This window comes from Stegodyphus dumicola, chromosome 7 (genome assembly GCF_044657685.1).
Source record: "Stegodyphus dumicola isolate Sdum_Otavi_A_Nest chromosome 7, ASM4465768v1".
Taxonomy (NCBI): domain Eukaryota; kingdom Metazoa; phylum Arthropoda; class Arachnida; order Araneae; family Eresidae; genus Stegodyphus; species Stegodyphus dumicola.
Genome location: NC_140774.1, coordinates 20,253,928 through 20,272,056, shown reverse-complemented (window position 1 = coordinate 20,272,056; position 18,129 = coordinate 20,253,928). Strand labels below are relative to the sequence as shown.

General features: G+C 36.5%; 1 protein-coding gene across 4 annotated transcripts in view; it reads left to right on the top strand.

The window, feature by feature from the left end:
• The window catches only part of LOC118197980 (WD repeat-containing protein 62-like), a 186,438-nt gene extending 168,670 nt beyond the window's left edge, over nucleotides 1-17,768 (top strand). For all 4 annotated transcript variants that reach the window (XM_085819945.1, XM_085819943.1, XM_085819944.1 and 1 more), the window contains 3 exons: nucleotides 3,119-3,877; nucleotides 7,485-7,561; nucleotides 13,854-17,768. In XM_085819945.1, coding sequence (XP_085676071.1) covers nucleotides 3,119-3,877; nucleotides 7,485-7,561; nucleotides 13,854-14,081 — 1,064 coding nt within the window. In that variant the 3' untranslated portion in view covers nucleotides 14,082-17,768. The remainder of the gene's footprint in view (nucleotides 1-3,118; nucleotides 3,878-7,484; nucleotides 7,562-13,853) is intronic.
• Nucleotides 17,769-18,129: the final 361 nt, after the last annotated feature.

The window sequence follows — 18,129 nt, the reverse complement described above, 5'->3', positions numbered from 1 at the left end:
GTTAACAAACTCAGCAAGAAGGTAATTTCGGTTTATTAGTCTGAAATAAAATTAATTTTTTTCTGTATAAAAAAATGAACTTTAATCAGACAAATATTTTCCATTTTGTTCAATGACCATTTGTCATCTTGAACTTTTGGTCTTGAACGCAAAAAACTTAACCAAGTGCAATTTGAGGTCATCGTTATTACTGAAACTTTTATCCTTTAAGAGGCTTTGCAAACTTAAAACGGTAAAAATAAAACACAGTTAAACGCCTCAACCCCTAGAGGCGATCCGAAGAGGCATAATCCCCCCCCGCGAACCCAGGAAGACGATTTTTGTTTCACAGAATCTGGGATTGAAAACACGAGTCAGCAGTGGATGGCTACGCATCCACCGCAAAAGCACAAAGGACAAAGTTTGACATTGACCGTGTCCCAGTGTTGACCAACGAGAGCCATCCTTCCACGAACACCCTTGATATCAATATCATGTAACGTCCCCACAATCAAGGGGCAGACAAGACAGTACCGTATGGTCCCTGCCGCGTCTGAACATCCCGCTGTATAAACGATGGTTCTAGTCACTATGTCTAGAATTTTACCCCAGAAGTCAAGTCTGTCTAGATATTGATTTAGCCCAGAAGTCAAGTCTGTCTAGATATTGATATAGCCAGTACGCCAGGATTTGCCAGTCTCAGTCATCCGAACCCTGGGATAGGTCATTCGAACGTGGTTAGCCCAGGCGATGCTGGTTACTAGCGGGGCCCGAAGACGTCTATGCCGGATTAGGACAGCTAGAGGTATGTGTATATATTGTGCGTCATTGCCCCGTAACTAATCCTCCCTCTCAGAAGGACTAGACTAGAGCCCGGTCTCCTCCCAATAAATGGCCGTTTCCGAAAAATCCGATCCAGCTCCTCCTCAAAGGAGTATAGCTACTCCCGCCAGTCTGGACTTAATGCGTGCTTCCCAAGAAGGTGAGACTCTATAAATTCTTTGCTTCGATCATAATGAACACTGCGTGGCGATGGCGTCCTAAGAAAGTGGTCCAAAAGTGGCTCAGAGAAATTTTTTAACAAAATAAAAAGTCATTTTTTTTAGCAAAATGAAATTTTTGAACTAAATTTTAAATTTTCCTTACTAAATATTTCTCAAAGCATGCATAAACCATAATAATGATACTAAGGTCAGCTTCAAATTTATATTCACACATTGGTTGAAATTTAAAGGTCGGTATCTTCAAGAAATTTCTATTAGTTACACTTCAAATCAGTTGACAGCTAAATATTAAATTTTTAGACGACCATTTATTTCAAATAATTCTAATATGTTAAATTAACAGTTAATTAACTTATTTTTAACTTAAAGTAAAAATAAAGAAATTACGAAATATTTGTAATTGGGATAAAATTTATGAATAAATAATGACAATTCTCTTCTGTTATTTGTTAAATTTTTCTTAAACGTATACAGAAAATCTACATATATTTGCACGCTTCATATAATTATTTATAATAATTATTTATAATAATTATTTATAATATAATTATTTATAATAATTATAAATGTCTTTATTTCTTAATACAATTTTCAACTACACCTCATGGCCTTCCGATTTTGATAAAGTTTGTAACCTTGCAGAAAATTTAATGCTTGTAGAAACTTTCTTCATTATGAATTGTGGATGCTGTTCCGTCATTCTGGTTCGTTTCTGAAACTTATTAATTTTAAACTGCAGCAAAAATTGTTCACATATTAACGAACTCCCAAACAAAGCGATTATTCTTATTGCAAAAATCCGTAACTGAGCGTATTTAGCTTTTGACCAATACGAATAAAAGTCAATTAAATCTTTAAATAAGATTTATATCATAGTATAAATTGAATAAGCTCCATTTATAGATTTTCTGAGACGTCACTCATATTTATTTTTAATAGTAATAAAATAATACAAAATTGGACTTCAAATCGTTAAAACTTCAAACAGTTTCTTCAAATTCTTGCCTTAATAATGCTAGTTAATTTACGCAAAACACAGTTGGACATCTCCGAATATTATTACACCGCTTTTATTGCATGTACTCCGATCAGCAACTGAGGAACAGAGCCTCAGGCGTTTAACCTTCGTAACAGCCCGTCGGAGATAAAACCAGATTCTTATAGAATCAACTTGGCTAGTTCAGACTTGAACTGAGTTCTTTGGCAGAATCCGCTAGGTTACTGTATTTAACTGAACATATTTTGTAGAATCCACTCAACCACTGACTTGATCGGACCTTCTTCGCTGCTCAGTCTATACTGCGTTGCTACACACTCGAGATTTGATTGCTGGCGGTTACTGCTCTTTCGATTGGTCAATATCTGAAGTCCTGGTTCTCCGAGAATCAAGTGTTACGCCTGTCTATTTACTAGAACGACCAACTAAACTTCTTTGTTCTCACATTAAACGAACAACTTTGACAAGTTTGCTATAAAATTTGCAAAGTAGATGGACAGAGGTAGAGGTATGACAAAGGACATTTCGCTTACTGCCAAAAGTTAATACGGAAATAAAGACCCACCGTGCTAGCCTAACACAATTCTTGACAGGCTATGGACCATTCCTCAACAGACTATGGACCATACCTCAACAGATTCAGACTTAGCGATATCCTTTCTGCGAATTTCTAGTTTCATTGTGTACATACAAGAACTCGGCATTTAAAGAAACCAGCGAACTGTGCCTGGGCAATGTGGACGTCTAACACACTCAAAAACAGAGTAGCCCTTGGTAAAATAGAAAAAAAATCTCAAGACATTGTTTAAGGAGAAACAACCGTAATTAATACTATGTTTGAAGTGTACAGTAAATAAGTAGTAAATTTTCAGTTAAAACTTGCAGTAATTTTGGAAAATTTATGAAAAATATAAAAGAAGTGTTTCAGTGGAAGGTATTCATAAATTTCGTTATGAATAAGTTTCACACATTCGAAAGTTGGCTATATTCGTATAAAATAACATTAAGCGTCTGGGAAGCTGGACGGAACCCCAAAATTTGTTCATTATATCCGAGTGTTTTATTATAAGCCGTGTTCACTATAGAGGAGTTTGACTGTATTTTCATTACCAATAGGTTAATATTTTTCTCTTTTCAGGTGGTCAAAGTGCTCCTCTGTGGGAACAAGCCAAAACTATACGTTTCGATGACACACCCTCCACTGCAGAGCCGACCCAAAACCAAAACTCTAAACCCTCTCTCCAACCCAAACCGATTAAACTGAGCGCCAGTACCACGTGTCTTGCCTCTCCAAACATGTCTTCGACTCCGAGAGCACACGTTAATAACTCTAACAGTCAGACTGTTCCAGATTCTGGACAAGTCCTGCCACTTAACAAGTCCATGTCCAGCCTTACTATCAGTACGACAAGTGGCCGTGCCTTATCGAACACCAGACGCTTGTCTTTAGCTGGTGTCAATCGCCGGACAAATTATTCTGACTCTTCGTCTTCAGAAGCCTCACCCACAGAAAGCCGATCGAACAGCATGGTACCACGGGGTATTGTGGCTAGGCGGATGAAGGCCTTCTGCTCAGAACAGCTTGGCGGTGGCCAAGGTAACGACGGTTCGAAAAGGCAAAGGCATAAAAGTGCAAGGGAACCCTCTAAATCTAAAAGCGACTGGGACTTGAGAAAATTACATGACGATGTGCTATCGCCAGCACGTTACACTGAAAAGAAACAAGAGTTTAACTCATCTCCGTCCAAAACCCTTCATTATGGTCTGCTGAAGCAGAATAAAGAGAAGAGCCATGTGGACTATATGGAACAACTAGAAGCCAGTCCTAATGATCTGCCAGTAAAAGATGGCAGTACAAGTGTAGCAAGCAACTACTTAGATCTAAATACAACGCCGTGTAAGTTGAAAAACGAAATCTTTCTTCATTTATTTTATAATTAGTTTATTATTTAATGTAACATTTGTCGGGTGCAAAAATAGGTATTAAGTAATCAAATCTGTAAAGCAGATGCAAATTATAATACAAAACTAGGTGAACAGTAACGAAACTTCCTTAGAAAACATAAATTATATTGCAAAAATAGATAACAGTAGTGTAACTATCAAAGAAAATGTAAATTGTAATATAAAACTAGATGGGTAGTAACGAAACATCCTTATAAAAAAAAATCGTAATGTAAGGGCACGTATAAGTTAATAATGCATTCATGGCATTTGTAAATTATAATGCAAAAGTAAGTACAGATAACAAAACATTTATGAAATATGTAAATTATACTGTAAAAGTACGTGTACGATAACAAAACATTCATGCTTTAAATTAAAAAGTACGTGTACGATAACAAAACATTCATGCAATACGTAGATTATAATGAAAAAATATGCATAAAAAGAAACAAAATATTCATGGGAAACTTAAATTATAATGCAAAAGTTATTCGTTAGAATATTCGTGGGTCAATAATAATATTAAAGTACTTGTGCGATATCAAAACATTCATGGAACTTAAATTGGGAAATTCATGCGAACCAGAAGTACATATACAGTACTGAAACATGCACAGAAAATGATAAATAACCCAGAAGTGGGTATAGAGTAGCGAACAAAAAACAGGCAAAGGGAACGTGAGTCATAATGCAGACGTTCGTATGCAGTAACAAAACACGCTGGAAAGCGTAAATTGTAATTGAAAAATTGGTTTTTAACAAACTATGAAAAAAAAAAAAAAAACCTAAATTGTAGTATAAAAGTAAGTATATGGTATCATAGGAAGCGAAGAAAGCTTAAATTATGATGCAAAGGTAAGTAACGCAACATGCTCGAGAAACTTAAATTGTAATGTAAAACTAGGTACTTTATGCTTCTTTTAGGGCTTTATTAAATCCATTATCTTATTATTTTTATCTTTATCGTCATTCGACGTCTGCTCGCACCTAGGTGCAAATTAAATAACGTAAATAAGAGCAGAGTTACTGAATTTAGCCGAGAGCTTTTGGCAGCTACCACTGTCATGAGTACTGCAGATTCATTAGGTTTATTTCGGAGGAGGAAGCATAAAAGAAATTAGCAAAGGCCTCGCCGTCCAGTCTTTCCACTTGCTATCTCGAAGTGCTTCCATTTCGATTACGAAATATGCAGAAGGAAGAACATAAGACTAAGCAACAGTAGGATCTACAGAATTTTTCCTTTCGCTTTCAATAAAACCTTAAAAAAGGTAAATCTTAATTCATAAGACGAAAAACGCTTATAAATTTTGGCTCAAGTCCTCGACTCACTCGAGCCAACACGACCAACAAAGGCATGTTTCCCTTCTGCATGTTTCTTGGTGTAATTGGAAGTACGCCTGCTAGCAATAGGGTGGACCGGACGGTATTTATACTTCATCTTGCGCATCGGACATTGCTATTTATACTTCATCCTCCCAAATAAGCCTAATAAATCTTCAATACTCATGAGATATTTGTGATTCGTTTTGAAGATTTGTGATTTGCGATTTGTTTTAAAGAAGGTTAAAATAACCTTTTTATTTAGTCTTAAACTGAACAAAACAGACACAGCCTGTGTTTTAATAAACTTCCGCTACCTTGCGAATATTTAAACTAACATATAGAAGGTTAAATTTCAGATATGGATAACGTAGTCGGCAACTGCACATAAAATAGACTAATTAAAACTATTGCACATAAAATAGATTAATCAAACTTTTACCAGCGTTTATATTAGAACATCAGCTAGCAAGACTCTAGTTAACATTATCGTGAGGAATAGCATGATGTTAGAGGAAAAAATGCTATAATGGTAGAATGCAGAGAGAAGTTATGGTAAAAGTTTAAATAACAATAATCTGTTAATTGAAATAAAATGCCTAGTTGTATGCGTTCTGTTAATCTCACAAGCAGTGGAAGTAACCCGTCCCTACATGAGTGTTGTGAGCAATGTTAGGCTGAAGTCTCAATAAAAGGCTTTGTTTTAAACCTTCTTCTGAATTTAATGTTATTTTACTGGAGGATTAGAACGAAGCAATAAGTCGCCTGTTGTCTGCATGATGCCAGAGACTAGCCTATAAAACTCATACATTCCGTAAACTTTTCCTCCTACTACAACAAGGTATGTAGTTGTATACTTTCTTTTACACCCGTCTATTTTTCTTTTTAAGTTGAATTACACTGCTGGCCAGAAAGCAAACAGAATAACAGAATTTTGTTTATTGTGCACATGCAGTATAACGGAAAGAACACATGATTAAATATATGTGGTTTGGGGTATATGGCATGTGGAATTCAGCTCACAGGCATTCCACCTCTGGCACCAACAACGACTGGGCATTGAATCGAATTGAGTTTGGATTAGAGGTACGGATACTTCGTTCCAGCTTAAGCCATAGCTCATCAATAGTATGGCTGCCAAGTGGTGGCGTGCCAATCTCTCGGCAGATGTTGTCAGTGAGTGAGAAGTCTGAAAAACATGCTGGTCAGGGCAACGGCCTGATACTCTCTGTATCGAGAGAGCTCAAGACAACACAGGCAAAATTCTATTAATGGCGTAATGCAGAGCTTGAAGATAGGTCACAGCCACGGGCCATAACACGCCAGAAACGTAACAGCGTCTGTCCACATTACTGGCTATACGAACAAGAGATGACCGCGATATGCAGAAGTGACACCCCATACCAACACGCCTATGCAGAACCGATATTTAGCTGAAAAGATGTTGCGATGCCACTTTTATACCCAGTGTCTTTGTTTGGTACACCATTGCAGTAGTGCCTGTCTTTGCTGCATCGTCAAGGGAAGTCGGAGCAATGGTCGCCGTAATGAAGCGGACGCCTTTCGCACTGTCCATGCGAGCACATGTCATCCTGCGGAAAAGCCATGTTCCTGATTTGGGGTACGTTATTGGCTGTACGACTTCACAAAGCCGATAAGGCAGCATGTCTGTCCTTTCGGACGTTAGTGTCCTGGGCCCGCTGAGATACAGCACGGCGTATGGTAAGGAACTTTTGGATCAGTCGATCGATCCATTTGCATGACAGCCATGAATTCCGATCAACACGAGCAGCAGCGTTGTGGAACGATAAACTGCAGTCTCGATAGACCATGAATTTGCCGCGTTCGAATATCGACACATGCTGGTATAAGTTCTCTTTCTTATACGAGGCGTAAACGACTTCTACACAAAACAATCAACCTTCAAATGCGATTTCCAAATCAGAAACCCGCTGTTCTATCTTCGCATCTCTTCATAATGCAGGTGGGGTTACTCGTATCTTCTTCGTGCGTATGTTCTGGAACGCTAATCGTTTGCATATCCCAGCAAGCAATACCTTTCATGCGAATTTGAAGTTTGTTGCATATCGCCTTCATGGTGCGGCAATTTTAATGGCCAGCAATGTACTTCTTTCATGAAAAAATATATTTTCAATGTTCTCTTAAATTGAATGTAACATTACATTAATTGCTTCGTTAAAATATTTTAATTTCTGAATTTTTGTATTTTCTTCTAGTGACAAAAGAATTGTGCGAAAAAGTGTCCGACGATCTTAAGAAAGTCACATCTTTCGCTGTTCAGCTATTCCAAAGGGTACGTATGTGCCGAGTCATTTAATTTAAAGGTAGCATTAAGAAATTCTGCAGCTAGTTACAGAGAACATTAGTTAAAAATGATACTCAGCAGAAAGAGAGAGGAGAGTCTAAATATCTGTGATACAAATGTACATATTTCTTAGACTATGTCTTCAACGAATAAGTATGTTTGGGACATTCTAGGTATAGCATCACAGACAGCCAGAAAACTTTGTCTCAACAGATTTCGTATTCTCAACGACTTCATTATTATGACTCTGTAATTAGTAGATAGTGAAAAAACACGTGATGCTTCTGAGCAACCGTAGCCAAATAAAGGGCTAAAGCTAGAAACTGGATATTACTAGGCTCACGTAGGAAAACTGGTCAAAAATATTTGTGTCAATAATATAGTGGTTTGAATGATTTCCAGATTATACAAGGTATGACTATAAAATTCGTTGAATAGGTTCCTAAACAAAAGATTCTTCCCTGCATCAAGGAAAACGTTTTATATTACTTCCAATGAATGGTTACGAGTTCTAATGCGCTTTTCACGATGATTGTACAGTTTCTGTAAACTATGGACAAAGCCTTCAGATGGAGAACCTTCGCCACATGGCTTTAATTGTCTGAATTATACCAATACCAGCCTTGCCAGACCTAAAGTACACTTTCGATATATAAAGATATTAGGAATTAATTTGAAGTCGAATGCCTACCACTTGGAACAGTGTCTTCTCATCCAAATCTCTTTTATTCCGAAAGCGTTTCAGCCATTCATAAATGCACTTTTAAGATATGTAGCTTGCTTAGCTTGAAAAAGAACTTTAAATTCGTTCTGCGCTTTCTTTTATAGCCACTGCTACACCTTTGCTTGCTAGAGTGTTACTGTAATTATAACTCTGCTGAGGTGCATTCCCGATCGTATAGCTAGAAAAAGACTTTCGGCAATAGCATCCATCTAGCAATTGATGTCTATCTGCCACCCACCCCCAAGTGGATCTTCAGAAGGCATTCATTAATCTTTAAGGTACAATTTTACAAGTCTAAAATTTTAATATAGTTTTCAACATGGTAAACGTGGTAGTTTTCAAACAAGGATCGTAAAAATAACCCTTAATTTATAATATAGTCTACATAGTCTACAGTTCATAATTTTAGTTCATGGTTCTTAATAATAGTCCATAATTCATGGTAATTTTGTTTATAGCTCATAATTTTAGTTCATGTTTCCTAACAATAGCCCATAATTCATGATTTTTTAATAACTCATAATTTCGTCCATAGTTTATAATTGAATTGGTATTTTGAACATAAGTCTAATATATATAATAGTTTTAAATGTAGTAAATAGTTCTAAATATAACGATGTTGTTACTGCTCTGACTAATCTCATTTATCTGATATCAGAGCAAGTCCATGAAATTCATCGTGACAAAAAGGGAAGAATGCGCCTGTCATTTGAAGAATCGTGACAAAAAGGGAAGAATGCGCCTATGAGCCTTGGGCACCATAGAGGTGGCAGTACGACTTTGCTCAATTCCTCCCACCCTCCTCTGCCGCTATCCACAACCTCTTAAGAGGACGTTCGGCTAGCCACATATTTACAGTGCCCCATGCCACACAGACAGTATGCAGGGTGTCCCGTAAATATTGCGACAAACTTCTGGGAGAGGTAGGGCACGTCATAAGGATTACGAATTGCATAGGAACAGGGAAGTGTACAGGGTCACTTTCCGGAAGTGTCAGGGGTTAGTGGCAGCAGAGGTAGAAGATGGAAAAGGATACAAGAGAGTGATTAATTTGAAACATTATTGGACATGGATAAAGAGGGTTTACGACAGCTTGAATATTACAACAGATGCTCGAAGTTTGCATCGTCAGATGCCAAACATGCCTGACACATGTTCAAACACGTCGGCAGTTTCTTTGATTGTAGCAGCTACACAGGCGAGGTCTTGCCACGAGATCCATTTCAGACATATCAGGATCGTGATACAAGACACTTTTGATGGCTCCCCAAAAAAAGAAATCAAGGCTCGATAAATTCGGAGAGCGTGAGGAGCCAGGGAACCGGTTCACCACGCTATCCAATCCATCGATACGGGAATGATCTGTTCAAATGGTTATGAACATCCAGTTCAAAATGAGCAGGCGCTCCATCATGTTGGAACCACGTGTTCACAAGCTCTCTGATCGTATAGCGTTCCATGCTCTTCGTATGGAGCCTACCGCTCGAATGACGCAATCCTTACTTTCCACTAGCACTCTCCTGTACAACACCCCTTGGCGGCGTACAATGACGTTTCTGGGCAGGGGTTCCCATGCAATTCCTAATCCTTATGATGTGCTCTACCTCCCCCAGAACTTTGTCGCAACATTTACGGAACACCCTGTATATTTACAAACATCCTCGTCTTCTCTGGGATCCTAGCAACAGCAATGACTAGCAGTCAGAGTCACTAACTACTATCCCAGTTGGGCGGCATATAAAAATATTCGTATCATATGCTTTCTATAACAATTGTTTAACACAGTTCTAATTTTGAATAGTCACAGTTATTACATAGTTGGAATTAACATAGTCACAATTTTACATAATCAAGTTTTATCAATGATCTTAAATAAAATATTATTAGTATACAACTAATATATATATGTTACCGCAAAGTTTGAAATCCGACATTCTATAAAATGCCTAGACATTTTACATAATGCCTAAAACTAGCCGGCAATATATGAAATGATTCATAGTTCTCCCATTTCCTGAATGCTAAATGAGAAACCGGAAAAGTATGAAATACATCGTTTCGGAATACCACGTGTATTTCAGTTCATTCAATATTAAATACATTCCGTTTCTGATATCTTTTGTGTGCGTTTGAAGGAAACGAGTGATGCACTTGCATGCAAAAAAAAAAAAAAAAAAAAATGTTGTCAAAAAATTCATGCCTTCTGTGGCCATGCCAGTAAAGATGATAAAAAATGGGTATTTTGTGCACCCTTTGTTTCAAAGCTGAAAATGCTATTAAAGGTAAAATAAATTATAAAATCAATCTGGAAATACAAGCGAAAAAAAACTGATAATGAATTCGGAAAAACAATTTCCCTCTTTTTTGGGAACTGCTGTGCGAGTTCTTATTTCTGACGTCGACAAACGGCGAGGTAATTCACGCAATATATTGTATATTTTTTGATATTCTATATTCTACAGAATGCCAGCGTTTCATACTTTGCCGGTAACATATATAATAGCTTTATCAGGACTTTTTTTTATATTTTACCTAAATAGCATTTGTTATTCTATAGAACGCCTAGGTATTATACACAATGCCTAGGGGAAGTATGTAACAATTTTCACATTTCAAAATTTCCCTAAAAACGTCCAGCATTATATACAGTGCCTAGGCATTCTATAGCATGTCGGCGTTTCATACTTTGCCGATAACATATACGTAAATAATATTAGCATACGAGTAAATACAATAAATTTTGCTACATGTTAGAATGATAGTGCGTATTTTCCGGGCGGGTGGCGTTCGGCCTCCCGAGGACAAATGTCCAGAACCGACTGCCTAGCAGGAGGAGACCTGGCTTTTGATCCGAGGACCGAACTGCCGGATACCTGACCCGAGGGTCGGATGTTTGGAACCGGCTGGAAACCACTGTAGGCGGCGTGAACCGTGCGCGGGAGATCGTCGTAGGCAGTGGCGGAAGGCAGGAGACCCGGCGTTTGATCGATGGGCAGGGACTGTGGTAATGGCTTCAGGTGCGCCTGCTTGCGTCTCCCACAGCTCAGCGTCAGCTTCCTTGTGGCCCCGCTGGAAACTATACGGTGCCTTGGTCCAGGCCTTGGCTCGTATAGGCTAATGACGCTGCGCAACCCATCCCAGGGGATCGATTGGTGTGGATTTCTGGTACCGACCATTTATGGGAGGAGACCCGGGGTTCTACCAGACCACTGGCTGGACTTGTGTCCTGACAAGCTTCGATTCGTTGGGTATATAATCATTCTTCACAGGACTAGAACCATAGGTTCATTTTATGGTCCGTTCAGGCTCGGCAGGGACCGTACGGTTACTGTCAAGTCTAGAACCGGGCTGTGTGAAGCGCTACATCGCCGATAGACTTTCTAGTGACGGGATATTAAATCCTAGTATACACGTAACAGTGAACAGTGGAGGCCCGCTCTAGTGTTTTGAGTGTTTTGAGTACATATTTTCCTATATCTTAGAAGCCCTTTTTCTATATGCAGAATTTGAAGAAGGAATGTTATTAGCAGAAATTCGTAATAACCAGGCCATTTTCAAACATGCTATAGAGTATCTGTTAAGTACTTCGTCGTTTTCCTACTACCATGTGTATGCATTTTATCGCGCCAATCACTGGACATTATTGCCCAACTTTGTTTACAAGTTATATGGCTGTTATTTAAAACCAATAACTTTTCTTTGGATATTGCACAAAAGAACTTTGAATAATACGCGCATTAACTTATTATATGCATAAAAAAAACCTGCTATTCGTTAAACTGCATATCATAGAAATCTTTTTTTTTTTCAATTACTGTTTCCTTGTAATCACAAACATAAATCAAACTAAGCAGTGGAAATAAAACTATAGTTAAATATAACAACAGAAATTATGCATTCAATCATTCATATTTATAGCTGTTTCTTAGCATCTGTTTCCAGCATATCTTAACACATGTAAACTCTGCAAACACAAAAAAGAGGACAGTTCTATATCTCTTACTCTACTGAGCCGATTCACGAAATTTAACTTTCGTTTTTCATGTCTCGAAAGCGCGATTTAGAATATATATTAAATTTATGTATAGAATTATTCTAACACAGATATTTTGGCTCAAAATCGGACTTTTTCTGAAATGGCATACCGATTTTTTTTCCATATTTCGATTCAAGACTCAAATAATGCTTAAATGTTAATTTTTGTAAAATTTGGTAAGAGACTTACCGAGGAATTTAAAAATTTTATCTTGGCGCACCTTTTATAGTTTGCGCCAAGAATAATTCACTCGGCAAAATTCTTAATTTATGGTAACCTATTTTCCTTTCCCTTTCGTTGTGCACGAACGGGAGAAAAAAGTGCATTTTGCACTTTCAAATAATTTTAACAAAGTGCGTAAACCACATCTAGCATTATTATACCAACATTTATTCCGAATTTCAATACGCTGGTACTCATAAATTTATGTATATCTTGCGAAATTGTGAGGGGAAAAAAAACTAATATTTTGCAGGTGTGCCTTAAGGTGAAAGGATAAATTTTATAGATTATAATTCAAAAATATTTTGAAACATTTTTAAAGATTATATAAAACAAATAAGAAAATAGCTGCGAATTTTATTTGGATTGAATCTAAATTTCGAACGGTGAAAAAAAGGAATCAAGTAAGTTTAATAAAAAAACCGATATTAATAAATGTCTACCAAATTCAGTTAACATTGACGAGCTAAAATTTTGAGAATTAATTTTTTTGAAAACCGCATGTGCGATTTTTACAAAACTTGCCACTTTGGCATATCTTAGAGTCGCAGAATCGGAATATGAAAAAAGTATCGGTATGTCATTTCAGAAAAAGTCCTATTTTGTGTCAAAACACGTATGTTAGAACAACGCTACGCATAAATCTAACATTTAATCCTAAGTTGCGCTTTCGAAACATGAAAAGCGCAAATTAAATTTTTCGTCAGTCGGCTCAGTAGAACGGCAGATATAGAACTATCCCAAGGTCCCAAAGAAGGTGCATTTGAAGAAGAGAGCTACTTTTAGTAGCTTTAAAAGAAAGATTGGTATGTCATTTAACAACTTCTGAAACCAACGAGTCATGCACTAAGATGATGGGGGGAAGCACCAGGTAGAATGTAGACGCAGGGCTTTCGGATGAACCGCCGATGTCTGAATGTTCGGCCGTTTCCGACGACTTCGTTATGAAAAAGTTGATAATTTATACATCTTTGCATTCAAAACTAAAATATTTACAGTTCTATAAAAGAATTATATACAGTAAACTTACTATACTCAAGTGAAAAACATATACATACGTATAAAATTATACACAAAACGTTTAAAAACAAATTCACGAAAATTAAACAAATAAATAAAACAGTGTACAAAAAAATATAATGCAATCAGATGATTTTAAATATCTACCGAAATTTACAACAGTTTATATAAGCTGCGATCTGTGGCATCGGATTTTCAGTTTTTGAAATTTGTTTATCAGTGTGTTGTGAAAGTAACCTCATCGTTTAACTTTCAATTGTTTAATTTTGTTTCATTAGGTCACAGTCGACCCCCAACTGAGCACAGCAGAAAAGACATCGATGACAACTACGCTAGCGCAAGGTGTGTGGCAAGCTCAACAGAACTTACAACCCACTGCTTTCGGTGCCAGGACTGCCAACCCTGAAGCACAAACAGAACCTCAAGTAGCCATGATGTTACTTCAGCAGTACTCAGACAAATTACTAAGCTTAGTGGAGCAGAGGATAACGAAAGTTGAAAAATAGTGCTAGAATTAACGTACCTATTCTACAAGACTGAAATATTAATTAATTTTCCCTTCAGCAGCTGTGAAGCCTCGTACTGATGCAATCAAACCCAGATATAACGAAAGAAGCTTCCGTTCCCTTAAAATCTCCGCTGCACTTAATTTTATTTTATAAGACTATAGCGGACATCCAAAATGCATAAAATAGGACATAACGAACGAATGTTTTATTTCTGTTGAATTTCCTCCATACTTAGCATTATTTTACACCACTATAGATAACATTCGAAATGCAAGAAAAGTAGATATAACAAACGTTTTGGTCCGATAGAAGTAGATATAAAAACGTCAAAATTCACAAGACTAATAACGGACATCCAAAATGTATCAACATCGGATGTAATGAATTCTAGGATAAAGCAGACGAACGCTTTAAATCTGAAAACATCTGAAATGCTTGAAAATCGGATGTAACGAACTATCTGTTTCCTTCAAATTTCCCGTAAAATGAATATTCTTTATATGGCTATAACGAACGCCCAATACGTATGGAAGTCAGAAATAACGAGCTTTTTCGTCCCGTCTCATGTTTAATATTATTTTATACGACTAAGCGAAGATCCAAAACCTATAAAAATTGTATATATCCAACTTTTTGTTCCAGCTAATTTTTTCTATACTTAACAATATTTTATTCCACTAAAGCAAACATCCAGAACGTATGGAAATCCAATATAACGAGCTTTTTGGCTCCGTCAAATTTCCCGTATACTGAATGTTATTTTATGCTGCTATAACGAACATCCAAAACGCATGAAAATCGGATATAATGAACAGATGTTTCGGTCTCGTCAAATGTCCTGCGTACTTAAAGTTATTTTATACCTCTATAACTGACAGCCAGAATGTTTGAAAATCGGATATAACTATCTTTTTTGTCAAATTACTTGTCTACTTAAATCTATTACCGCTGTAACGAACATCCCAAAAGAAAGAAAATCCGATATAACAAGCTTTTGTGCCACGGTCAGATTTCTAGTACTCTGAATGTTATTTTATAAGGGCTAGAATGAGCGTCCAAACTATATGGAAATAAGATATAATGAGCTTTACGGCGTAACATATGAATCGCAACTCCGAATGTACAACAAAAATCACGTTTCTCACAGACTATATTTCATCGCCGATTCTGGTGGCGCATGCGCTATTAGACAAGATTCTCTTCTGTCGCCAAGTATTTCTCAGCTAATACAAAACAATAACGAATATTTAAAACGCATGAAAATCAGATATTTGGTGCCGTCAGATTTACCGCATACTTAATGATATTTTATACTACTATAGCAAACATCCCAAACGCATGAAAATCGCATATAACGACGTTTTTTGTGCCCCGTGAAATTCCTGTATACTGAATGTTCTTTTATACTGCTATAACGAATATCTAAAATGTATGAAAATTGGATAATACGATCTTTTTGGTCCCGACAAATTTTTACTCCACTTAATATTATTTTACAAGGTTATAGAGATGATGCATAACTCATGGAAATTAGATGAACGAACTAACGTATATAACGGACGTTTCGGTTCCATCAAATTTCTTGTATACGTATCGTTATACAATTATAGCAGATATTCAAGACGCAGGAAATTCGGATATAACGAACTGTCTAGTCCGGTGAGATTTCCTCTATACTTAATCATATTTTATTATACTCTAGCGAACATCCAAAATACATGAAAATCCATTTAACGAGTTTTATCTCTAGCTTTGAATTTTTCATAATTTTTTTGTGAAATTTTTTAGTGTTTTGGTTGAAAACTTACTAACATATAAAATCATCACCAATTTATTGTTGGCTATTAGGAAAACGAAAGCCATTTTCCCCGCAGTTGCCAAATATCTCAATATCAAATCAAATATCAGTCTTGCCGAAGAGACTTGCGGTTTTTCAACACATTTACCGGTACGTCGCCAAATCTCCCGTTTTTTAATTTTTAGCCTTTCCGAACAATAAATTAAATTTTGTTCCGTTCCGTTTGCCGTTGTTGCCGCGTCTAGCTTGCAAAGATGCAAGCTGTATACCGGCTATCTTCAGTTGGTTGCTTCATGTAGCGGTGCAGAGACAGAAATGATTAAGTCCTGAAGACAAGAAATAATACATAAAAATACAATTTTTGTCTCATAAACTGGAAGACTCTATACACAATTAAACTTATTGAATTAAGGAAACTTAAATTGTGCCAATTTCATTCCCCACCCCTGGCGAATTTCGGCATAATTTATCTTATTTAATTTCATTTGGTAAAAATTGTCTTACTCTACCGTAGACATTGTTAGAACTTTGAAAGGAAGATTCAAGCAATCTTTGAACTGTTAATATATGATTAACTTGTACAATAATTAAATAAATTTAAAAAGTACTTCGATAAATAAAAGCATTCTTTGCGGACTGAAAGTTTTCGCACTGTAAGAGAATTACGAAATAAATTTAGGCAAAGAACAAAAAAATTTAGAAAATCAAACTAAGTAGTAATATATTTTACATTAGAATCAAGCTCTTTATAAATGAATTCATTCCAGTTTAGATTTTTTTTTTTTTTTTAAACTGGCGTTGCTTTCCAACTTGAAAAGCTATCGCAAACGGGACACCGTCATAACGGTGCCTCATCTTAATGCAAGTCCATTGCTAGTTCACATTAATGGAAGTTACTTTCTCCGCGCTCTAAAATGAACTTCAAAAGAGTGCGGGCATCTTTACGCACGTCGGTGACTACTCATTAAAATAAAGACTCGACCATGGGCGCGCCGGCATCTTGACTGAGGTTTCAATCTTCCTGGTGTAAACCGAACTTCATAACGGCGCCGAGCAGCCCTTATGCCTTGATGAATAATGACTAACTTGCAAAGGGTACTCACACTTCTGTTCCAGTCGGTGATTGTTCACTTAGATCTTCAAAGGAAACTGAAGATCCTAACGAAAGTTGCATTTTTTATGGTAAAATTTAAAACTTGGTACAGTACCAGGAACCTTTTATGTCTTAATGCTGAGGCACTCTTGTACCTTAGTGAACTTACAAAAAGGTGACAGCCCATTTATTATGCAGATTAACCGCGCCGGTCAAATCACTTCGATCATCCTTCTATGGTTGCAGGTAATAATAACTGTAATCAAATCTTAATATAACTTTTTTATTTAAAGAAAATACAGTTATGCCTTTCTTTCAGCATTTTCAGCCTTTTATTTCATTTGTGATTTATCAGTTAATTTTTACACTTTTCAGCGAAAAAAAAAGTTTATTTTCTTGTTTGATCTCATATAACGAGACAAACTTCCAGATGCTTGAAACTCGTTATAGCAGGGTTTGATTGTATAACTAAAGTGTCAAATACGTTCATCTTGTTCTAACTTGGAAACAGATACAAATGCCTTTGAGATAGTGATTCTTGAAAGAATTTTCAGATGAGAATAACGCATGGCTTCGTAACAGAATTTTATAACCATTTACAGCTTTTAGAAATATAATAACAAATTTTCTGTAAAAAGGGGAAAACGAAGAACATTCTCGTTATGTGTATAAAGGAACTCCGTATTTGTTTCATTAAGAAATATTATTTTATGTGTCATTCATTCTAACTATTTTGTTGTACGTCTATATATATTTGTGAATATTTAATTAAATCTTTTAAGTTTATTGTGTATATTTACTTAAATTTTGAATTTATCGCCGGCAGAACCTGTTTGGATAAGTTTGCTTTTTTTCCTGACTGATGAAATGGGACGTTCGTTTTAAATCAGATTGACAAACCGAGTTGTAGTTAAGTTTGAATGACAGACTGGGATATTTGCTCAAGTCGAACCAACAAACTGAGACAAATCTTGTCACTACCTGGGACACTTATCTTAAGTCTGACCGATGAATTGAGACACCTGCCTTAAGCCTGACTGACAAATTGGGACATCTGTCTTACGCCTGACTGACTAAACGGGACACCTGTCTTCAATCCAACTGACAAAATGTGACATCTATTTTAAGTGACTGACTAACGGCGACATTTGTCT